A 26,141-nucleotide genomic window follows, 5' to 3' on the forward strand; every position below is an offset into this window, starting at 1 on the left:
AATGTACTGAAAACCAATTAATCCGTTCCAGAGGTCAGAAAAAAGTAAAAAAAAAAGTCTTATCTGTTCAAAACTCTTTATAAAGTGCACTTTAAAGGCATAGTACTGTACAGGGACATGATTAAAAAAAATTTCTAAATGCATTGAAAACCAATTAATCTGTTTGTGTTGTGAAAAAAATGTGTACACCGAGGCATTATTCTCAATGGATTTTCATTTGTAAACTGAAAATTACATTAACCGAGGTGTTCATAAACAGGTACGCCTGTATAGGATGGTTCCTCTGTACTTGTACACTGAAAACAATTCAAAGGACAGGGGGCGCCACCATCTAAGTGTAGACTTTTATTAACCGCACATGAAAAAAATTATAATGCACTCACGTTTAAAATGAATAAAAAGGCACATCAAGTATTTCTGCGAGCATCTGCAGGCAAACTCTGCATTATAACGTTTTTTTCCATGTGTGGTTAATAAAAGTCTACACTTAGATGTCTTGTTCTTCTTTAAACCTACTGGCAGGGGACAGACTTTTCTAACCAGTCTGTGGCTGCTTTCCAAGGAAAATAAACTGTTAAAATGTGAATATATTGTTTTATGCACCTGTAACATATTTAGATGATTTAAACAGTTAAACATTGGGCTCTAACAAAGTCATTATTTTGTGGACTGGCTCTCATACTCTCATACTGAGGAGCACAACTTACTTTTGAAGCTTTTTACCTTTTTTGGTGAAATTATTACAAAGTACACTCAAAATGATTTCTTTTTGGCTACTGCTGGGCCATTTGGATACATTATGCTACGAAGGCTGGAAAGGATCATTGTACATTTTTACTGGATGTTGTTTTTTATATTTTCAAAAAGAACTATTTATACAGGACACAAAAAAACATCACCAGCTAATGGAGATAATTAGTGGGCAAAGAGCAGTGGGTTGCCGTACCCTGCCCATCCGCCCGCCCTATGCAGCACTAATAGGGAAAATCTACAACTATAAACTCCAGCTGCCCGTCCATGGATGACTGCGGGTCATGTAGGGTCATGTAACTGCTGATAATTAGGCCTTGTGTGACCGTTAATACCAGGTCGCTATCGTTTTCACTTTTAAACCGGCAGAAAGGAAAATCCATCAATGAATCCGCAAATGTATACAGCTGGCAACACACTCTTTATTCCATACACAAGCTGGAAACTTGGCACAGGTTAACTAGATTATTTAGATACGGCCACGGACTTGTAAAAGGACATCTGTTAAAATTGAAATTCAGGCAGCTATAAAAGGCGCAGCTTTGCATTCATTGATATATTTATTTTAAGTGCATGCAACTGGATTTAACTTGGTAGCAGCCTTTTGCCATCCCTGAACAAGCAGAACTCAGACTTGAAGAGGAAGAAGCAGCTCAAGGAGACAACCAGGTGTGCTGCAATGTGAAAATCATGCTGATAGAAGTAGAGAGGTAAGCGCATCACTGTACTGCTTCTACTTTCACTCTTCAGTGACAGCATGGTGGTGGGGAGGGGACCTGTAAGTGAAAGTGAAACTGCAACAGAGAAAACAGTAGGTCCCCTCCCCTATCAGACAGGGTTGTGCTGCCTGGCAGCTATGTAAATCTCAGGACAGGATAGACTGCAGGAAGGGTTTTGCTGGGTGGAGGTGAGGGAGACAGCTGTTTGCTGACCTTCCCTAGCTTTACTAAAGTGTAAACTGTTGACTGTTTCTGGTCTAGTGACCACCATTAGCTTCAGTGAATGGCAGGTTCACTACCTATCAGGGGTCTAAAAGACCCCTGATTTCTCATTGAAGATAACCCGTCTTAAAAATATTAAATCACATTTGGGACATTTTATTTATATCACATAAGGGACAAAGTTTTACCGAAAGTAAAGTAAAAAAAAAACACACGCAGACACTTAGATCCCCTACTCCCAAACAAAATGTTTAACCAGCTTAGCCCCCGCATACACAAACATATCCACTGGGGGCAACTACATATGAAAATGTCACTTGTGATACACGTGATTATTATCATTATACAGAATGTATAGAGCACCAACAGTTGCAGTGCTTTACAGTATAAAGGGGACAGTACAATTACAATACAGTTTAATAAAGAAGGAAAAGGAGGGCCTTGCTCATGGAGCTTACAATCTAAAGCATTACAATGTAAATGTGATCACCATGTATGATGGAGTGAAAGCAATAATTCTAGGCCCATTATTCACTGATCACTCTAAAAAGATGACCTGTAGGGGCTTTTAAAGCATCACCTATGCAAAATACAGGGTACCCAAATGTGTCATCATTTTATGCCTGCACACAAATTTAAAGCAGTTATGTGCCTTAGGCTCATGTACACTGCAGATGAGAAACTCACGTTTAGGAACTGTTCAGCGTTTTTTTCAGCAGCCCCTGAACTCTCCCTAATGTTTTCCTATGTATCCATGTACACATCTTCCTTTACAGTCGTTTACAGGTTTTTGAGTTTACAGACGTTTTTTTGAACACAGAAAACTTGCGTTCAGCAGTCAATTTTACCAGCGTTTCAAAACGTGGCTAAACGCGGCAAATCATGTTTATATTTGTTTGCGTTTGAAATTTTTTTTTTAACTCTTCCAGTTCCCGATGCTGTCCAGAGCCTTTTTTCATCATGAAAAATGCATGCAAAGCGCTTTCAAGGTACTCAGATGGACAAAACACTGAACACAGGATGTTCCTACCAAGCTTGTCATAGATTGTAATGACCAATTCACACCTCAGACCTCTCCCACCCTTGGAAACAAAAGATATGTTAATGACCATCCACACCTCAAATTCCTCATGAAGACCCCCTGCCAGGTGGCCTTAATGACTCACTCAACCAGACACCTTTCCCACCCTTGGAAACAAAAGAAATGTTAATGAGCAACTCACACCTAAGCTAATCTCAACACATACTGCTGTCTCTGCTTCTGCTCTCTGTATTTCTCTGAAACAGTCTGAAATAGTTAATAATTTACCACTTTTCAGTGCATTCTGGGCATTTGGAAGGTTCTCCTGTGCTTATCTTTAAAAAACGCTTCTAAATGCAAACGCGCATAAATACGTTATGCAAACGCGGCTAAACAGACGTTTTTGAACCTACGTATTCCAGCAGTCAGTTTCCATCGTTCAGAAGTGTCCCGTGTACATGGAGCCTAAAAGTTAAAGTATAACTAAAGGCAAAACTTTTTTTTAGCTTTCAATACAGTGGAGAGAGATTAGAATGCCTGCCAGTTTTTATAGCTGTCTGTTCCCCCGTTAGATGGATTCCCCCTCTCTATTTGTCCTATTTACCATTATCATCGAACATTAAAGTAAAAGAAAACCCCAAATTTTGGGTTGTCCCCAGAAAGGTAATTGAGGGAAAATCTTCCAATAGGGACACTAGTTCTAGTGTAGTAAAGAACAAAAAAACACAGTAGTAAAGAACAACAAAACAGAGCTCACCAACCTTGCGCATTACCTCAGTAAGCAATTAGTAGATTTATAGATATAGGAAATATACCGTATTTTTCGCACCATAAGACGCACTTTTTTCCCCCCAAAAAAGGGGGGAAAATGTCAGTGCGTCTTATGGAGCGAATATGGAGCGGCCGGTCCGGTATTTCCACTGCCGCCGTGTCAGAATACCGGGCCGGCCGCTCAGCTCTACAGCGGGACCTTATAGAGATGACTGCTGACCTTTGGGGAGGGGGGGGAGCGGGTACCTGAATTTGACAGATACCCGCTCCCACTTCCGCGGAGTTGTTCTTTCATCTTACCCGTTCCTCTATCCAGCGGCGCGGTCTTCCCGGCTTCTGTAGTGTGGGCATGACAGCCGGGTGCCAAGTGCGCATGCGCAGGAAGCGGTGCTTTTTGTGAATGGTAAGGCGGCACCTGGGACACATGACAGATCCCAGAAGCCGCCGGACCAATCACAAAGCGCAAGTGCGTCTCGCTCATGCGCACTGGGCACCTGGCTGTCATGCCGAGCACCATTACAGAAGCCGGGAAGACAGCGCGCGGCTGGATAGAGGAACAGGTAAGATGAAAGAACAACTCCGCGGAAGTGGGAGCGGGTATCTGTCAAATTCAGGTACCCGTTCCCCCCCCTCCCCAAAGGTCAGCAGTCATCCCCTGTACTATCCACAGTCTCTAGTCATCCCTGTGCTCTCCGCAGTCTCTGGTCATCCCTGTGCTCTCCGCAGTCTCTGGTCATCCCTGTACTGTGTCCGCAGTCTCTGGTCATCCCTGTACTATGTCCGCAGTCTCTGGTCATCCCTGTACTATGTCCGCAGTCTCTGGTCATCCCTGTACTATGTCCGCAGTCTCTGGTCATCCCTGTACTATGTCCGCAGTCTCTGGTCATCCCTGTGCTCTCCGCAGTCTCTGGTCATCCCTGTACTGTGTCCGCAGTCTCTGGTCATCTCCTGTACTGTGTCCGCAGTCTCTGGTCATCCCCTGCACTGTGTCCGCAGTCTCTGGTCATCCCTGTACTGTGTCCGCAGTCTCTGGTCATCTCCTGCACTGTGTCCGCAGTCTCTGGTCATCTCCTGCACTGTGTCCGCAGTCTCTGGTCATCTCCTGCACTGTGTCCGCAGTCTCTGGTCATCTCCTGTACTGTGTCCGCAGTCTCTGGTCATCTCCTGTACTGTGTCCGCAGTCTCTGGTCATCTCCTGTACTGTGTTCGCAGTCTCTGGTCATCCCCTGAACTGTGTCCGCAGTCTCTGGTCATCTCCTGTACTGTGTCCGCAGTCTCTGGTCATCTCCTGTACTGTGTCCGCAGTCTCTGGTCATCTCCTGTACTGTGTCCGCAGTCTCTGGTCATCTGCTGTACTGTGTCCGCAGTCTCTGGTCATCTCCTGTACTGTGTCCGCAGTCTCTGGTCATCTCCTGTACTGTATCCGCAGTCTCTGGTCATCTCCTGTACTGTCCGCAGTCTCTGGTCATCTCCTGTACTGTGTCCGCAGTCTCTGGTCATCTCCTGTAGTATGTCCGCAGTCTCTGGTCATCTCCTGTACTATGTCCGCAGTCTCTGGTCATCTCCTGTACTGTGTCCGCAGTCTCTGGTCATCTCCTGTACTATGTCCGCAGTCTCTGGTCATCTCCTGTACTATGTCTGCAGTCTCTGGTCATCTCCTGTGCTGTCTGTAGTCTCTGGTCATCCCTGTGCTGTCCGCAGTCTCTGGTCATCTCCTGTACTGTGTCTGCAGTCCATTAGTTCAGAATTTTTTTTTTCCTGTTTTCTGCCTCTAAAACCTAGGTGCGTCTTATGGTCAGGTGCGTCTTATGGAGCGAAAAATACGGTACTCACAAGAGTAGCAATATAAAAGGCATATAAAATCCCCAAAGAAACAAGTCCCTGGATTGGGAGATACGTGCCAATCCCATCAGGAGGAAAGACTCTCAGGATGAAGCTGACGCGTTTCGAAGGGGGGGGGGGGTCCCTTCATCTGTACTAGTTCTAGTGACCTGGGGGACGAAACTCTGCAATGGGACACAGGTGGCGAAAAAAAATCTGACGGGTTATAACCTTTCCTTGCTCTATTCAAAATGAAAAAAAAAAAAAAGTTTTGCTTATAGTTCTACTTTAACCTTAATGTATTATTTACTGAAATTGTGCACTTGATAAACCGTTGTGCAAATATAGTGCAAACTGATAAAATGGAAACTACAGCCATTTTATTCTCCAGGGTCTCTGCTGTCAGAAAATATATAATATTTGGGGGTTTTAACTAATCTTCAAGCGTAAACTGATCTTTTTAACCACGTGTGCAAAAAAAGAAAAAATGACCCTGGCAGCAAAAGGGTTAAAATCGAGTAAATTGAAGTGTTACTAAACCCCGGACCCAGCATTCACTATATCTGGTTTCCCAGGACCCCGCATTCACTATATCTGGTCTCCCCGGACCCTGCATTCACTATATCTGTTCTCCCCGGACCCCGCATTCACTATATCTGGTCTCTCAGGACCCTGCATTCACTATATCTGGTCTCCCCGGACCCTGCATTCACTATATCTGGTCTCTCAGGACCCTGCATTCACTATATCTGGTCTCCCCGGACCCTGCATTCACTATATCTGGTCTCTCAGGACCCTGCATTCACTATATCTGGTCTCTCAGGACCCTGCATTCACTATATCTGGTCTCTCAGGCCCCTGCATTCACTATATCTGGTCTCTCAGGACCCTGCATTCACTATATCTGGTCTCCCCGGACCCTGCATTCACTATATCTGGTCTCCCCAGACCCTGCATTCACTATATCTGGTCTCCCCGGACCCTGCCTTCACTATATCTGATCTCCGTGGACCCCGCATTCACTATATCTGGTCTCTCAGGACCCTGCATTCACTATATCTGTTCTCCCCAGACCCTGCATTCACTATAACCGGTCACCCAGGACCCTGCATTCACTATATCTGGTCTCCCAGGACCCTGCATTCACAATATCTGGTCTCCCCAGACCCTGCTTTCACTATATCTGGTCTCTCAGGACCCTGCATTCACTATATCTGGTCTCCCCGGACCCTGCATTTACTATATTTGGTCTCCCCGGACCCTGCATTCACTATATCTGTTCTCCCCGGACCCTGCATTCACTATATCTGTTCTCCCCGCATTCACTATAACCGGTCACCCAGGACCCTGCATTCACTATATCTGGTCTCCCCAGACCCTACATTCACTATATCTGGTCTCTCATGACCCTGCATTCACTATATCTGGTCTCCCCGGACCCTGCATTCACTATATCTGGTCTCCCCGGACCCTGAATTCATTATATCTGATCTCCCACAGTACACAGAACATGGCAATGCAATTATTTCAGTAAATATAAACTGCTAAATATCGGTTTCCATCAGAAGTATATAGCAATCTTGTTACTTCTATCAGTGTCCGGCCGAGCACTGGTTTATCTTGTAGGAGGAGTTTTCATTCTCCCCTGACTGTCCTATGAGACTGCATAACCCCTGACCCTCTGTTTGGACAGTACTATTTGGCCCTATGCTGATCACATGCACTGTCCCAAAGAAAAAAAAACTCTCTAGCAATACACACCAAACAGAGCATGTGCAGACTTGCCACTGCTGCTCTATCTATGGCAGATGGAATGGGGACAGTAAAAGAAGGGGAGGATCAGAGAAGACAGGATCAAACAGCCTTTTTACACAATGCAGAGGATTAACCCCTTAGGTTCCACAGTGAGTATAACCAGCATGTTTTACTGCATATACAGATGGATTTTACTGTTGTGGGTTTAGTAACATTTTAAGGCCAGGTTGATTTTAACAATCCGATCTGCTTGTGTATGACCAATTTATCTTCAACAAGCAATGCCTTTATATAAAACTAGAAAACCTGCTGCTGCCCTAAACAACTAAACGGAGCTTTGCTTTCATTTTCAAACCTAAACTAGAAAAGCTGTGATTGGCTGACGGGGGACACTGAATAGACTGCCATTTGTACTGCAGATTGAGTGAGGCGCTATAGGAATTATGCAGGACTTACATCAATGAAGGATGCGTTGATATAGTCCGTGTATTCTTCACCTCTCTTCATCGGGAGAATCACTCGATTGAAGTCATCTAGGTAATAGAGCATAAGAAATATTCAGTTCTATCTTTAATTATACCATGGAGGCCCAGATTGTGCTGTACAGATCTAACAGTGCCAATACACAGGACAATCTTCTTCCAATTTCAACCACATTCGTTTACTAAAAGTATGCCATATAGATGCCAATATAAGTATATAAATATCTAAATACAGTAGGTTACCCTGTCTGACAGTGAAAGCCGGCTGTAAGTGGTTGAACTTTCTAAGAAAGTGCTATGAATGGCCAGCATTAGGCTGACCATACATGATACCATTTGATTGTACAATCTACAAACAGTAGATCTAAATCCTCATGCACACTGGGTGCTTAAAAACAACAGTAGCGTCAGCTGTATAAATTCACGTTAAAAACGCAAGTTTTCCTGCGTTTTTGCACATTTAGCCACGTTTTTCCATGTTTGTGTTTTTTACACAAAAAAAGAACAAAAACAACATTTTGGCTGAAAAAAACGTCCAAAAACGCCGGTTTGCTGCGTTTTACCACGTTAGAGCGTTTTTACCGCTAAAAAACTCCTTTAGAAACCCACTAGTTCTTGTTTTTTTCCCAGCTAAAAGCGCTGATTAACCCCTTGACGCCAACTGCACGCAAATATGCCACCTCTTGGTGTCTGGGCCTTGACGCCGAGCGGTCGCATATTTGCGTGCAATTAAAAAATACATATGTGCTGAGAGCTCGCGCCCTGCGCGCTCCCAGCACATATGTCCGTGGCTGACGGAAAGGTCCCGATCTCCCCTTTCGATCGTGACCTTTTCCGATCGTGTGACCGCTGTGATGGCGAATCTCCTGCAATGAACAGTCCTGTGCTGACACGCCCCTCTTGTACACCCATTCACTGGGAAGACCAGTGTGCTGCTGTTTCTCCTCCAACAGCTCTCTGAGCTCCTTATGCAGCTGAAAACAGAGCTCATGTGATCACTTATTAAAAAAAAAAAAAAAGTATTTATAATATTTTTTATATATATACAGTGGGGATCGAAAGTTTGGGCACCCCAGCTAAAAGGAAGAATGGGCAAAGATACCTCAAACAAGAATTGAAAGACTCTTAGCTGGCTACAAAAAGCGTTTACAAGCTGTGATACTTGCCAAAGGGGGCAGTACAAGATATTAACTCTGCAGGGTGCCCAAACTTTTGCAGACGCCATTTTTTTGTTTTCTGTTATTTTGAAAGTGTAAATGATGGAAATAAAATCTAACTTTTGTTGACATATTATAAGAATGTCTAATCTGTAATTTGATGCCTTTTGGAGATTTTTCCATCTTTCCTTGGCTTCTTTATGCACATTAATACAAATTTTTAGCTGGGGTGCCCAAACTTTCGATCCCCACTGTATATATACACATACACATACACACACGTTTTGTCTTTCATTTCTATTTTTAAAAGGAATGGGTTGTTATACTAGGTGGGGGTTCACACAGAATTTAATTAAAGTTCCAATGTTCCCTTTTGCACACATGCATGACATCTCACAAAATGCTCCTGGGATGGTAAGTCACACATCCCAGGGGGGCAGTCTGTGCGATGGGCAGAGACCCACAACGTGCGCAATTGGCAGAACCCCACAGCGTGCATGCATGGGAGAACGTACGCCATTTTTGCTTTGTTCGAATCTAGGCTTTGGAAAAAATAAATAAAACATTTAAACAAAGTTTTACTTTGTTAAAGAGAATTTTTTTTTGCTGATTTTCAAGAGGGATAGGGAGGGTGCAGGAAAGTGGAACATGAAAAAATGGGTAAAGTCCCACTTTAACATGGCCCGTAATGCTGGCAAAACATGGCTCGAATTTGGGGGAATTCCTGCTGAATCGGCTGAAATTTATGGCAGTGGGTAGCACTGTCAGCACCACTCAGCTCAAAAAAACTGAAACTCAAAGGAGCCGGATGATAAATTCTTGGCTGAACAGTAACTGCAGCCAATCAGACGCAGCCACTGTTCAGATGTTCTGACAGTCGTGGCTGTCATGGCTGTCAGAATACTGTAGTCATCAGGGCAGATTCCTCCATTCATGATGTTTAGTGTTGATGGGAAAATCTTTACAATTCTTTTTTTCTCTAGTAAGGCTGAATGGAAGAAATGTTCATTTGTATGGCCAGCCTAATAATGTATCTCACTCTTCTGGTTAGAGTTTTTCAATGACAGTGAATGAAATAATAGTCTTGTGGTAGAGGGCAGAGCTGGATAGTCCTGCAGGCAGCGATGACACTCCGAGATACAGATGTAGTCACTGTGATCTGTCCTGATGACACCCAGCCATAGACACGGACTGACCCTGTAAGCCTTCATTTAGGCACCTTTCATACAAGTGTTTGAAGAGATAAGAAATGTCACATACATAGTTCTATTGTCAGAGGCACACCCTGCACAGCCCTAAAAATAAACACAACCACAGCTATAGTATAGCCATAGTATGTACACAGCACCATAGTACAGTCATAGTATGTACACCCCACCATAGTACAGTCATAGTATGTACACCCCACCATAGTACAGTCATAGTATGTACACCTCTCCATAGTATAGTCATAGTATGTACACCTCTCCATAGTACAGTCATAGTATGTACACCTCTCCATAGTATAGTCATAGTATGTACACCCCACCATAGTACAGTCATAGTATGTACACCCCACCATAGTACAGTCATAGTATGTACACCTCTCCATAGTATAGTCATAGTATGTACACCCCACCATAGTACAGTCATAGTATGTACACCCCACCATAGTATAGTCATAGTATGTACACCCCTCCATAGTATAGTCATAGTCTGTACACCCCACCATAGTATAGTCATAGTATGTACACAGCACCATAGTACAGTCATAGTATGTACACCCCTCCATAGTACAGTCATAGTACGTACACCCCTCCATAGTACAGTCATAGTATGTACACAGCACCATAGTACAGTCATAGTATGTACACCCCACCATAGTACAGTCATAGTATGTACACCCCTCCATAGTACAGTCATAGTATGTACACCCCACCATAGTATAGTCGTAGTATGTACACCCCACCATAGTACACTCATAGTATGTACACCCCTCCATAGTATAGTCATAGTATATACACCCCTCCATAGTACAGTCATAGTATGTGCACCCCACCATAGTACAGTCATAGTATGTACACCCCACCATAGTACAGTCACAGTATGTACACAGCACCATAGTATAGTCATAGTATGTACACAGCACCATAGTTCAGTCATAGTATGTACACCCCACCATAGTACAGTCATAGTATGTACACCCCACCATAGTATAGTCATAGTATGTACACAGCACCATAGTATAGTCATAGTATATGTCTTATAGCTGTGTGTATGTGTATTATAATGATCTATGTGTATATGTAGTATAACTGTGTGTATACGTACTATAATGGTCTGTGTGTGCATGTGTGTTGTACCTGTGTATTATAGTGGTATATGTATATATGTAATATAACGGTTTATGGCACACTCATGTACACTGCAGCTGTCAAACACCTGTTTTACAGTAAGCTCATTTAGCGCTTGAACGTTTTTTGATTTCAATGGCCAGAATAAATTAATACTCTGGCCAATTAAATATAAAAATGCCCAAGCCCCTGCTGTGCCTAAACGTGTTAGCAAAAATGCCAGTGTGCATAACGCCATGTGTGCATGTGTATATGTATTATAACTGCTTATGTATATACAGTATGTATTATAGTGGTCCCTTGTATATGTATTATAACTGTCTATGTGTATTATAGCTCTATATGCATATGTATTAGAACTATGTATGTGCTTTAGAACCATGTATATTTATTATAACCACTTATGTGTATATGTATTAGAACCATGTATATTTATTATAACCACATATGTGAAAATTTATTATAACCACTTATGTGTATGTGTATTAGAACCATGTATATTTATAACCAATGTATGTGTATATGTATTAGAACCGTGTATATTTATTATAACCACGTATGTGAATATTTATTATAACCATGTATGCTTATATGTATTAGAACCGTGTATATTTATTATAACCAATGTATGTGTATATGTATTATAACCATGTATGTGTATATATATTAGAACTGTTTATATGTATTAGAGCTCTATGGTGCCGAGCAGTGAGCACAGGGCCCACTAGAGGACATCGGCTCCTCAGGTCACCCTCATGAAGTCTGTTTCCGATTGTTTGGTCAGAGACATTCACACCAGTGGCCTGCTGGAGGTCATTTTGTAGGGCTCTGGCAGTGCTCATCCTGATCCTCCTTGCACAAAGGAGCAGATACCGGTCCTTCTGATGGGTTAAGGACCTTCTACAGCCCTGTCCAGCTCCTCTAGAGTAACTGCTTGTCTCATGGAATCTCCTCCATGCTCTTGAGACTGTGCTGGGAGACACAGCAAACCTTCTGGCAATGGCACATATTGATGTGCCATCCTGGAGGAGTTGGACTGCCTGTGCAACCTCTGTAGGGTCCAGATATCACCTCATGCTACCAGTAGTGACACTGAGCCTAGCCAAATGCAAAACTAGTGAAAAACAGTCAGAAAAGATGAGTAGGGAAAAAAATGTCAGTAGCCTCCACCTGTAAAACCATTCCTGTTTTGGGGGTCGTTTCATTGTTCCCCATCTAGTGCACCTATTGTTAATTTGATAAACACCAAAGCAGCTGAAACTGATTAACAACCCCCTCTGCTACTTAACTGACCAGATCAATATCCCAGGAGTGTAATTGACTTGATGCTATACTATTAAAAAGTGTTCCTTTATTTATTTTGAGCCGTGTGTATGTATGATAACCATGTATGTGTATATGTGTTATAACTTGTATGTTGCTATTTCCCTGGAGTTGAACATGTGAAGGAAGGATAGCATAATATCAATTAAAATCTACATATATTTGCAGTTGACCAAAGAACATGCAGGGACTCTAGGACATTATTGCTGAGACTTATTGAAGTTTTTAGATTTTAGAGTACACAGTGCTGTCACAGGGGACAGTCCTCAGTTTTATTTGTCAGTTTTGGATGGGGGGGGGGGGGAATGCAGAGTGTTGTGTGAATGTGGCCGGCAGATGGGTGTTGGCACTACATACATGGGATGATCTGGATGACTCTGGCTTTCTTCATGTTGGCTGGCAGGTTTCCAGTCCTCATGTTCTCCTTCATTATTCGGACATTTGTCAGCTTCTACAAACAGAGAAATCACATTCTAAGATTCTGATACAGGAAAACTGGATTACAGAGCGGGCTTTAAGAACAGAATCAAACATTTCCTTTGCTTTATCTACAGACAAACCTGCTGGTTAGCGCTGAAAATCTGACCTCCAGCCTTCCCTTGAGTCTTGCACAATTGTACCGGCTCCTCTCCTGGACTGAGAATGCCTCTTCTGATTTCACCGTACACGGTGAGCTTCTCACGGTGTGTACTAGAAGTTGCAGTAAGTCAGAGAGAACCTGCCTCATTTCCTGGCTGGTGGACGTCCAGCATCATTCAGCTCTTTCCTCCAAAGCCTAACTGTCCCTAACCCTCCTGTCAAAATCAGTTATAGGATGAAACACGTGGCATCTGTATACAGTTCTGAGCAGTATTTATGTTTAAGGACATATGTGTTCAGAGATGTCTAGCTGCTGCGTACTTCAGCCTGTGACTGCTTTTCATGGGCTCCTGGCAGCGCACTGTATGCTGCACTTATGCCCAATAACATTGAATTTTTGTTTTTTATGAGCCAGACCACCCATGTACATGAGCCCATATATTGTCTACATATACTGTACATATAGGCTACATATATTATATATACATAAACTACATATACTATATATACAGTTGTGCTCAAAAGTTTGCATATCCTGGCAGAAATCATGAAATGTTGGCATTAATATAGAAAATATGGCTGATCATGCCAAAAAACTTTATTTTTTTTAAGGATAGTGATCATATGACGCCATTTATTATCATATAGTATTTTTGCTCCTTTTAAGCCTTGGTTCAGGTATCACACCTGTTCCCGCACCCGCAACCAAATCGCACTGCTCTTACGAGATGCTTGGGGCGTGTTGTGCTGGTTGATGTCAATACGTACGTCCATTGACGCCATCTTCTCTGAGAATTCACTGAGTCGGCATCCATTGCCACTTTGGCAGCACCTGGTTACCGAACCTCAAGCACGGGGGGTGTATGGCTTCTACACGGCCCAGCAGCAGCAGTGATTTCAACTGACGGAGCTCAATTTGACCGGTAAAGCTGGTCTACGGCAGCATACATCCTATTCTACGATCCGAGTGGTGGAATGGCAGTGAAGTGGCAGTAATGTATGAGCCGCACCTTACAGAGTTATACATTACTGGACACACTGGGACTATATCTCTCCTTTCTACAATATAGGTCTAAACGACCAGAAGAAAATTTGGAGCATAAGTCCAGTGCAAACAGCATTCTCTATATTTGGAACCACGTTCTCCTTCTTACGCACATATATATATATTTTTATTGCCACAGTTTATACCTTTACCTCCACGTCATTTATAGTATGTCATTTCAACTCTTTTCATGCTTAATGTGACTTTTACTATCAGTCAACAGATAACCGGGGACACGTGGTCCAATCAAGGGCCTTATATTTATTGAGTGAGATCTAACCTTCAATTGAATACCAATATACCATCACGCCTCACCAACTCATCTAGGGCTCAGCCTACAACAATATTGTTCTTGTGTTGATGGACACTAATGGAGCTTTGAATACATGTACCTCTATGTTCTAGGTCTTATGGGTTCCCAGACTCATATACAATTTATATGATTATATATGATATGATCCCAGACTCATATACAATTTATATGATTATATATGATATATGATTTTCATGGTCTACATCCTAAGGCAGCAATTGCTGCGGTATGTCATATATATATATATATATATATATATATATATATATATATATATATGTACACAAACAAGCGTCTGGACGTGGTTTTTTATTTTTATTATTTTTTTGAATGTCATGTCCATGCTGTGCATTCATGTTGTCTACATAAAGTGAACAGTGAACTCACGATGTAAGTTGTCTCAGTCGACACCGTAACTACATTTTCAGACAAAGTAATAATATCAGTAAACCTGATGTTTTAAAGTATTTGGTATTAAAAATTGATTATTTAGTAGTTCCAGCCTACTTGATATCTGCCACCGTAAGTAACTACTTATTATTATTATACAAGATTTCTATAGCGCCAACAGTTTGCTCAGCGCTTTACAATATAAAAAGGGAGACAATACAGCAACAATACAGTTCAATACAAGAGGGTTAGGAGGACCCTGCTCCTTGGAGCTTACTTTTTTGGCCCATCTCTTGGCCAACCCTTTTTTTCTATAAGCATTTTACAATACATGGCTCCGTCCATTGGCCCCTCAATGTGGCAAAGTCAGCCTGTACCTTTAGCAGAGAAACAGCCCCAAAGCATAATGTTTCCACCTCCGTGCTTGACTGTAGAGATGGTGTTCTTAGGGTCATAGTCAGCATTTTGCTTCCTCCAAACATGGCGAATCGAGTTAATGCCATAGAGCTCAATTTTGGTCTCATCTGACCACAGCACTTTCTCTCAGTCCTTCCCTGAATCATTTAGATGTTCATTGGCAAACTTCATATAGGATTTACATGTGCCTTCTTGAGGAGGGGAACCTTGCGGGTGCTAAAGGATTTCAGTTCATGGTGGCATATTGTGTTATTTCTGGTATGGTGACTGTGGTCCCAACTGCCTTGAGATCATTCACAAGCTTCTCCCGTGTAGTTCTGGGCAGATCCCTCACTTTTCTCATGATTATCCTTACCCAATGAGGCAAAAACTTACATGGAGCTCCAGACTGAGTGATGGTTATGTTGTATTTCTTCCATTTGTGAATAATCGCTCCCACAGTTGTCTCCTTCTCACCAAGCTTCTTACTGATGGTCTTGTAGCCCATTCTGGCCTTGTGCAGGTCTATAATCTTGTCCCTGATGTCCTTTGACAGCTCTTTGCCGTGAGGTTTGAATGGAAGAAAGATATTCTGTGGATAGGTGTCTTTTATACACACATCGAGTTGTCATTAGGAGCCCTTTTTTTAATTAACAGGACTAATCTGCGTACCAGATGAACACATAGCCAGTCTGTGGGAGCCAGAATTCTTGTTGGTTGGTAGGGGATCACATACTTATTTTACTCACTGAACTGAAACTCAATTTATAAACATTTGAATCATGTGTTTTTTCTGGATTTTTGGTTTATATTCTGTCTCTATCATTTGAAATATATCTATGATAAAAATTATAGACCCTCTATTACTTCGTAACTGGGCAAACGTACAAAATCTGCAGGGGATCCAATAATTATTTTCCCCACTGTAGGTCAGCAAAAGTCCCCCCCCCCCCAGTTCTCTCAGTGGAGATCTCCTTTAAACATTTTAAAGACCGACAGGTTTTCTTTAGTCTGTAAAGGCCATGAAGATCACACATGCAAGAACGCTGCATGTGACATGGGCACACGGCACAGGGCAGCTGTGGATTTCCCGGTAGACACATGTTCAGCCACTGACAGGATCTCTGATGAACATGGAAATGTGCTCACATTACAAAGAAGTAAGCCAACCCAGGCACACAATGCAGAGCTTTGTCATGGAGCTGTGCTGTGTCCAGCTGGCATCTGCTGAGCCGGATCTGGTATGCAGCTGTAAAATAACAGAATCCTGATGTGCAGATCAGATCCAGCTTTGCTGCCAGGCTAACCAACCTGCCTAATCACTGAACACTGTGCCTAGTTACCGGAGAGGAGGACATTACCGGGCACGGCACGTTCACCTGGGGGAGTTGGCAGCTAATAATACTGCAGCATAATACCAACATACACATAAACAAGCGTAAACACTACAGAAAACGTGGACAGAAATTTTCCCTAAGGGCCACATATACAGCCAGAGGGCAGAACAAGTAGGAGGTCAAGCCATTATTTTACCACCCCCTGGACCAACCCCCTTAACCTAACACAGCAGCCTGATGGGATTGTACATGTACATGGCCACGCTGCTCTGCTTTGCAGTTGCTACACAAATTATATCCCCTGCCACTGCCAGATGCAACCCATTAGATACAATTGTGTGCAATGCACAGGGTTGTGACGCAGTGGGGCAGGCTTTTCAGGGTTAAAAGAGACAACGAGAAGGCGACATATTGCCTGCCAGCTGCCCTCTGAAAGACAGTCCACTGCAGATCACTTTTCAGAGGGCCTATGTGTCTGTTTTTAACTCCAGTGAATAAAATTGTGTCAATTTTATTTTACATCTTTAACATTTGTAAACTGGTGTTTTGCACTTTTTTCTACCACTTGAGCCTCAGGATAATTCCTTTCCTATATGTAAAAAAATCTGCATTTTTTTTGCCAGATAATTACTTCAAACCTCCAAACATTAAATTTTTTTAAGCAAAGGCTCTAGAGAATAAAATGGTGAGTGTTGCAATTTTTTAAGCCACATGGTATTTACGCAGCGGTTTTTCAAACACATTTTTTTTTAAATACACTTTAATGAATTTTAAACACAATAAAATACCCAATTTTTGGTCAAATATAAAAGATGATGTTACATCGAGTAAATAAATACCAAACATGTCATGCTTTAAAATTGCATAAGGCCGTGGAACGGCAACATACTACAGTACATTAAGTTATCCACACTTGATGCTTTTTTTCCACTTGGGAGCTGATTTTGCACATTGCACATTAATTGTGGACACTTATGAACTTTGATTTCCATTTTATTTATTTATTGCACATATTTATCATAGACACTTTTTTATTTATTGCACATATCAATTTTGGACACTGTTGAAATATTTAATATTTTTTCTTGTTGTATATAGAATTTCGGACACTTTGATGGTTATGAATGAAATTTTGGACACATCTTTTATGGTTATACATGAACTTTAGTGATTTTGTGCATTTATTGGCTTATTTTGCACTTTACTGACAGGGGTAGTTCAACTTTTTTGGGTACTAGTTTTTTGCATCATGTCAGGTATTTTAGGTGCTGCATACTTTTCTCATATGTATAATACTATGTACAGGGTTTTCTTTGTTTTTTGAAGCTTTAGAAGCCTTTAGAAATTACCACTTTAGATTTACACAGGAGGTTTGGTGCTGTAATTATTGCTCTCACTCTGAAGTTCACAGTGATACCTCACATGTGGTGCAACAGTTTTTTACGTATGCGTGTGGGACCAACACTGCATTCACCTGTTGCACGCAAACACGGGGGAACAAGGGCGCTTGCTTTTTTTTTTATTTATTTATTTTTTTAAAATTTTTACACTGTACCTTTATATTTGTTTTTACTACTTTTATTGGTATCACAAGGGATGAACAACATCCCTTGTGATAGCATGGGCCATGACAGGTCCTCTTTATGGGGAGATCTGGTGTCTATGAGACCCCAGACCTCTCCTCTGGCCTCCAAAGCAGCAGATAAAAGAGATTGGTTTGACCTGCTGCTATACAAGCCAGCAATGGCTTGTAATCAAAGGAACCAAAATCGGAAGTGACCAAATCCTCAACACTTCCAGTTTCTGCCGTCACACAGTTGGAGGAACAGGATCAGTTCAGGAGAGCCTAGTAAAGACGGCGGTGGCAACAGGAGCTGGGGTGGGACCCCCTTCTGCCACCTGTAAAAGTAATCCATCGGATTCTTAGCTGCTAGGATTACTCTTCCACTGAAGGGAACTTCTGGCCCTAAAAAATATCTCAGTCATTGCTGCAGCTGCAGTGATACCCAAGATATCACCATCACCATTCCAATTCAGCAACGTACTTGTACGTCACTGGTCGGAATCTTAGACATTTACCAGAGTGTTCACCTATGACAAAGAATTCCCATAGCATTATGTGTCATCTGTGGACAGAGAGAGCAGCAGCAGCTCTTCTCTTTCAAGCAATTTATCACAAATTAAAACCTCCCAGGGGAGCTTCCTTTAGGCTCTGCGGAAGAGATTGTGCCTCGAAACGCGTTAGCCATTTGAAGGCCTACAGTCCCCCAACAGCCACCATCTAGGGAGATTGGACCATGCTGTCCTTTTTGTGATGTGCCTTTGATTTTATTCTTTTGTGAGTATACTACTTTTTATTCAATAAATCTCATTTTTAGAAGGTAATGCACTAAGCCCGTGCGCCCTCTGTGTTTCTTTGCACACAGCTTCTTTGGATTTCCCTGGTCCATTGAGGGCAGCAAGGCTTGCATTCTCACAAAGTCCTCCATGTGGGGTTACTACCATTGTGGAGCTCATCATCCAGCGCAGGAGTTTCAGCATTCTTTTTCTCATGCTTTTCTAAAGGTTTCCCATAGCATTATGTGTCATCTGTGGACAGAGAGAGTAGCAGCAGCTCTTCTCTTTCAAGCAATTTGTCACAAATGAAAACCTCCCAGGGGAGCTTTCTAAAACAGGAGGGAGGAATCACTGCTGTAGTTTATTTGTAAATTTCTACTTGAGTTATTGAACTCTCTAAACAACAGTCCTTGAAAAGGAAGAATACCAACCCAGAGCCCCACCCAGTGGCTGAAATATTCATGTGCAATAGTGCTGACCATAATACCTATTGGATGAAAATATAAATATATACACATCCACTATACATTTGTAAACCTTACCTTGAACTCCTGCTCCAGGCCAGTTTTCTCATAGTGAGGTGCTGGGCTGTACAGAGTCTGAAGGTGTTTTTCTAAAGAGGCCACATCGAGTTCTGTGTCTCCATAGAGGTAGTATTCGAGTAAGGCTTGGTAGATGAATGAATACTGCATCTAAAAGAATGTGGGGGGAGGGGAACTGATGAAATGGGCCATTGATGTTTATACTATAGATTTTTATTAAACTTGACAACAGGATAATAAACTGTATGTGCCAATAACATGTCTGGGTATTGAAATCCAAACTCTGGAAAAAAAATATGTCTTTCATTTCCAGGTATGGATATTTTTTTTTATAGTTACATGGCTCCAGCTTGCTCCAATGTAACGATGTATATACAGTACCTTATCTGGCTGATCCCCCTGGAAGCTGGAAATCCACCAGCCTATGGGTCCTATGCTGAGCGACTGCCCTGCTGCATTGTGTATTCAGGAGATTGTTTGCTCATCATGGGCACCCTTCAGAGAACACTATGGGGTTGATTTACTAAAGACAAATAGACAGTGCACTCTGCAAAATGCAGTTGCAATCTGTAAGGGCAGTTGCTCTAGAGCAGTGGTTCCCAACCTTCCTAATGCCGCGACCCTTTAATCCAGTTCCTCATGCTGTGGTGACCCCCAACCATAAAATTATTTACCTAGTAATTATAATTCATGAAGTGTCTTTTTAGCTCTAATACTGCTGCTTTCAACACAGTAGCTGCTTTTAACAAAGTAGCTGCTTTCAACACAGCAGCTGCTTTCTACACAGTAGCTGCTCTTTACACATCGGAAATATGTGTTTTCTGATGGTCTTAGGGGACCCCTGTGAAAGGGTCGTTCGACCCCCAAAGGGGTCGCGACCCACAGGTTGAGAACCACTGCTCTAGAGATTAATAAATGAGGGGAAGCTCTGCTGACTTCCATCATCCAATCATGTATAAGAAAAAATGCTGTTTTTTTTATTTTCTTTGCATCATGTGATTCTTTGTAAAGTGAAGCTTCACTTCATTTACTAAGCTCTGGAGCAACTGCATTGTGTGAAGTGCACAGTCTATTTGCCTTTAGTAAATCAGCCCCTATGAGGGAGATTTACTAAAACTGGAGCACTCAGAATGGTGAAGCTGTGCATGGTAGCCAATCAGCTTCTAACTTCAGTTTGTTCAGTTAGGCTGATTGGTTTCTAAGCAGAGCTGCACCAGATTTTGCACTCTCCAGTTTTGGTAAATAACATCCTATGGGGTTGATTTACTAATCGTAAATAGATTGTGAACTTTGCAAGTGCAGTTGCACTCAATTCTCCAGAGCGAATGTGGTGAAGTTCTACTGTTTTCCATCATCCAATCATGTGCAAGCAAAAATGCGTTTTTTTAAAATTTATTTTCCTTGACCTGACTGGGTATTCTGCACAATACGTAAGGAAAATGTGTGCAACTGCACTTGCAAAGTGCACAGTCTATTTGCCTTTATTGAATCAACCCCTGTCACCACCATGCCTCTACACCTTGCCCAATCAGAGAAGCCGTTGCAAATGCATAGAGTTTTCTGAATGGCGCCTGTGGTAAGGGAGCGACCTCCTGCAATCAGTAAGCAGGACAACCACTCGGCATGGAACCCGCAAGATAATGGAGATCACTGTAGTAGCTGTGCCTAATCTAATGATTTCCAGCTTCCAGGGGGATCCCACAGGTATGTGCATAGTTACATCGGTCCAAGCTGCAGCCATGCAAGTATGTCAAAATATCCATACTTGGAATTGAGCTTTAAAAGATTTTAACTGCTTGGAAAGAATATATACATAGTTTAATGTGCATAGTCTGGACACAAAACAGGAAATGTTAAGAGTTCATTTAGACGTGCAAAGAAATTTGAGCGTCCATTAACGCACCTAATGTGTTAAGATGCATTACAGGACGTTTTTGGTGCGTTTTGATGCTTTTACATCATGTTAGAAAATGCTTGCCAGATGCCTCCTCGTTGTTGTTTTTTTATTGTATGGGTTTTATAATGATCATCAGATGGTAACGCTTTCTAAACGCATCTCAGGCATGCTGTAAACACCATAGGAGGGGTTGTAATGAGTTTGCAGCGTGTTTGCACTTATATCAATGAAAGCATTTGGGAAGAGCCAAGCCTGGCAAATGACACGTTGGGTCAGTTTTGACGCGACACAGCCCTAACGCAGCCATGTGAACAACAACGGGCACTGCAATGCACACAGTTTTGGCAGGCATTCATGGAGCTTCGAAAATGCTCATGAAACACCTAATGTAAACTTAGCCCAGAGCAGTGTTGTACATGTATTCTACTTACATCAGTCTGAACCATTTGAGGTCGCTGGCTTCGGATCTTCAAAACAAAGTGATACACGTCCACCTTCTTTTCTTCATTCATCATATCTATAATGGCATCTATAACAATGAAGGTTCCTGTCCGCCCCACGCCAGCACTACAAAACACAAAATGTGCAGGTTATATACACTGATTTATTAGCTTGTTCTCTAGGTCACTTGTTGGCTCATCAAGTCTCCAGTATACAGAAAATGGGAAAACACAAAACTCCAGCTTAAAGCAGGGGTCTTTCTAAACAGAGGGCCAGTTTACAGCCCTTCAGACTTTAGAGGGGCCAAACTGTGGCCAGTGGGGGTAAACAATGCCCATCATTGGTGCTAGTGGGAGGAATAGTGTCCTATCATTGGTGCTAGTGGGAGGAATAGTGCCCCATCACTGGTGTCAGTGGGAGGAATAGTGCCTCACTGTTGGTGTCAGTGGGAGGAATAGTGCCCCACTGTTGGTGTCAGTGGGAGGAATAGTGCTCCATCATTGGTGTTAGTGGGAGGAATAGTGCCCCACTGTTGGTGTCAGTGGGAGAAATAGTGCCTCACTGTTGGTGTCAGTGGGAGGAATAGTGCCTCACTGTTGGTGTCAGTGGGAGGAATAGTGCCCCATCATTGGTGTCAGTGAGAGGAATAGTGCCCCATTGTTGGTGTCAGTGGGAGGAATAGTGCTCCATCATTCGTGTCAGTGGAAGAAATAGGGCCCCATCATTGGTATCAGTGGAAGAAATAGTGCTCCATCATTGGTGTCAGTGGGAGGAATAGTGCCCCATTGTTGGTGTCAGGAGAAAAAATAGCGCCCCGTCATTGGTGTCAGTGGAAGAAATAGTGCTCTATCATTGGTGTCAGTGGAAGAAATAATGCTCCATCATTGGTGTCAGTGGCAGGAATTTATTTACCCTTTGTTGCTGTCACTGGGAGGAAGAAATAGTGCCCCATCATTGGTATCAGTGGGAGTAATAGTGCCCCATCATTAGTGTCAGCGGGAGAAAGAGTGGCCCATTATTGGTATCAGTGGGAGGAATAGTGCCCCATCATTGGTGTCAGTGGAAGGAATAGTGGCTCATCGTTGGTATCAGTGGGAGGAATAGTGCCCCATCATTGGTGTCAGTGGAAGGAATAGTGGCTCATCGTTGGTATCAGTGGGAGGAATAGTGCCCCATCATTGGTATCAGTGGAAGGAATAGTGGCTCATCGATGGTGTCAGTGGGAGGAATAGTGCCCCAAGGGTTAGACAAAGGCAAGTAACGGGCTACATACAAGCATAAAAAAATAAAATCAACAGCAATATAAAAGTAAAAATAAACAGTTTTTTCTCCAATACTCATTATGAATTGTAAGCTGTCTCCCAGGCCTTTCCACCACTAGATGCTGCCAGTGTTCTGGGCTGAACGATGGCTACTTTCTTTAAAGGATAAGTTCACCTTTTGATCAAAAAATAATTAGTGCACATTTTTTTGTAGATAAAAACAATGTAACTTTATTATTTTTGGTTGCAGGAGCCTCAAAGCATTGCAGAGCGATCAGCAAATTACTGGTGCCATGCAGGTCTCCTGCAGATCTGTCAGTTTATCTGGTTGCCCATATGGGATATACGGGCAAGCAGATATACTGACAGGAAGATTCAATGAACCACCACGGTGCTCAAAAGTGGTGTGGTAGTTCATTGAGAACTACAAGCCAACAGCCACTAAGGTTGCAGGACTTGTAGTTCATTCATTCACAGAACTCTGTGAATGAATGACGCAGCTGTGTGGGCGGAGCCCTGCACGGCCGTGCTGTTTTTAAAAAGTGATAGCTTATACAGGGAACTTCTCCCTGTACATCTGTCACAGCGAGGGGGATCGGGCAGTGTCTGCAAAAAAAAAACGGGTTGAACATGTAACATGTTCCCAAAGGTGAACTTCTCCTTTAAGCCCAGGCTGTCATGGACCTGTAAAGCTTCAGAACTTTGAATCAGTTACCCAGAAGAGTGCAACCCGGACTTCGCACTATTTTCTTACTTTTCTGATCAGGGTGCCTGTCCCTGATCAATGACGTCATATATTACAGCCAGAGAGTCACCATAACAGCCACACAACTAGATTCTTCAGAAGCAGCTCAGCAGTGGCAGCCACTATATTGTACAATAGTAGTACTTGCCTACCGGGCACTTCTACCCCCTTCCTGCCCAGGCCAATTTCCAGCTTTCAGCGCTGTCGCACTTTGAATGACAATTGCGCGGTCATGCAACACTGTACCCATATGAAATTTTTATAATTTTTTTTCACACAAATAAAGCTTTCTTTTAGTGGTATTTAATCGTGGCTGGGTGTTTTATTTTTGGTGCTATAAACAAAAAAAGAGCAAAAAATTTGAAAAAAAAATTATTTTTATTTCTATTAAAAAATTTTGCAAACAGGTCATTTTTCTCCTTCACTGATGTGCGTTGATGAGGCTGCACTGATTAGCAGCACTGATGGGCACTGTTAGGCAGCACTGATGGGCACTGATGAGGTGGGATAGATAGGCAGCACTGATAGGAGGCGCTGATAGGAGGCATTGATAGGTGGCACTGATGAGCTGGCACTGATGATGCTGCACTGCTGGGCGGCACTGATGGGTGACACTTCTGGGCAGCACTGATGGGTGGCACTGCTGGGCATAGGTGGGTGGCACAGGTGGGTGGCATTGCTGGGTGGCACTGATGGGTACAGGTGGGCAGCTACCGTATGATGAGCACAGGTGGGTGGCACTGCTGCGCACAGGTGGGTGGCACTGATGGGTACAGGTGGGCAGCTACCATATGATAGGCACAGGTGGGTGGCACAGGTGGTTGGCACTGCTGGGTACAGGTGAGCAGCTACCGTATGATGGGCACAGGTGGGTGGCACAGGTGGGCGGCACTGCTGGGCACTGATCATCAGTGCCCTGTTGATCAGTGCTGATCCCGTCGCTGACAATTGCCGGTTATCGGCAGTACTTTCCTCACGCTGTGATAGTGTGAGGAAAGTGCAGCAGAAAACCGGCAACTGCATTTACTGGTGATCTGCTGTATCATTGGACATGGCTGATCACGTGGTAAAAGGCCGCCATGATTGGCCGTTTACCGTATCATGTGATCAGCTGTGTTCATGAAGCTGGGGGCGCATTCTAGAATGACATCCATGGACGTTGTCCCAGAACTAGACAACCGCGCTGTAGCCGTCTTTCGGATATAGCGTGGTTGGGAACTAGTTAAGTATAACTAAGTACAAGACCATTGTTTTTCACTTTGGGTAGAGCGGAACTAGAACACCTGTCAGGTTTTATTGCTGTATGTGCCCCCCTTTAGGGAGATTCACCCTCTCTATTTGTCCTGTTTACCATTATCAGTGACTACTGAAATAAAATCCAAAATCTTGGGTTGTCTCCAGAACGGGGGGGATTGTTGGTTCTGGTGGCAACCAGGGATTCCCTCACTTTGGATGGCTTTCCTCTCACTTCCAGTTTTGATTAAGATACAGGAAGTAAACACAAATCCTTTCAATAGGACACAGTTGGCAAAAAAAAAAAAAACAAACTGGCAGGGATTATAACCCTTCTTAATTAAAATAAATACATTTTCCCCTAGTTCTACCTAAAGTGGTTGTAATTCTCAGACATGAAATATAAGCAAAGCATATCCCTCCATTGTGTGTACTTTTCTCAATCCAGAGTACTAAGTGTCATTTCTGCCTGCTGCCTCATTCCTCTGCTATCTTCATGAATCACTTCTGACAAGTTTTACTGACACAAAGAGATAAAATGGTGACAAGGGAGAGACTGCCAGCAGATTGGTGAAAGGGGGGGGGGGGTCCCTTTCCTCCACTCAGCTCTCCTTCCTGAGCTCTGCAGAATGTAACTTCAGCTCTCCACCAGCTTTTTTTTTAAAGTTCAGACAAGCTTTATAAATTCTGGACTTTGAACACCTGTAGAGAAGAGAAGACTGCAGATAGACAGGTACAATTTACGTAGGAGGATTTGTTTCATCTCTGTGTATCACCTGAGGCCAGTCACTTCACTGGTTATATGTAAGGGTTCACAACCACTTTAAAGTGGAACTTCACCCCAAAAGGGAAGTTTCGATTTCCAGCTAGTAACCTTTAAACATTAGTTACACCTTGGGTCTCTGAGCAAGATTACAGCTTTTCTGTGAATGGCTGTAGCTATACACTACTGGAGCCACTAGGTGGAGGCTTCGTGCAATGAATGACACTGCCTATATACACTATATTGTATTGCCAAAAGTATTGGGACACCCCTCCAAATTATTTATTTATTTATTTCAGGTACTTATATAGTGCCGTCAATTTACGCAGCACTTCACATATATATTGTACATTCACATCAGTCCCTAACCCTCAAGGGGCGTACAATCTAAGGTCCCTAACTCACAAACACATACTAGGACCAATTTAGACAGGAGCCAATTAACCTACCAGCATGTCTTTCGAGAGTGGGAGGAAACCGGAGTACCCGGAGGAAACCCGCACAGGG

The 26,141-nt window shown here is 42.8% G+C and overlaps 1 protein-coding gene across 1 annotated transcript in view; it reads right to left on the reverse strand.

Moving 5' to 3' along the window:
* PTPRE (protein tyrosine phosphatase receptor type E) overlaps window positions 1-26,141 on the reverse strand; it is a 301,972-nt gene that overhangs the window by 15,874 nt on the left and 259,957 nt on the right. Inside the window, exons 12-15 of the mRNA XM_089669546.1 lie at window positions 21,622-21,757; window positions 19,294-19,443; window positions 12,712-12,805; window positions 7,516-7,592 (exon numbers count right to left, since the gene is read on the reverse strand). Of these exons, the coding sequence (XP_089525672.1) occupies window positions 7,516-7,592; window positions 12,712-12,805; window positions 19,294-19,443; window positions 21,622-21,757 (457 nt within the window). The remainder of the gene's footprint in view (window positions 1-7,515; window positions 7,593-12,711; window positions 12,806-19,293; window positions 19,444-21,621; window positions 21,758-26,141) is intronic.

Source organism: Staurois parvus, unplaced genomic scaffold, assembly GCF_062004578.1.
Source record: "Staurois parvus isolate SC_StPar_1 unplaced genomic scaffold, SC_StPar_1.0 ptg000009l, whole genome shotgun sequence".
NCBI classification, from domain to species: domain Eukaryota; kingdom Metazoa; phylum Chordata; class Amphibia; order Anura; family Ranidae; genus Staurois; species Staurois parvus.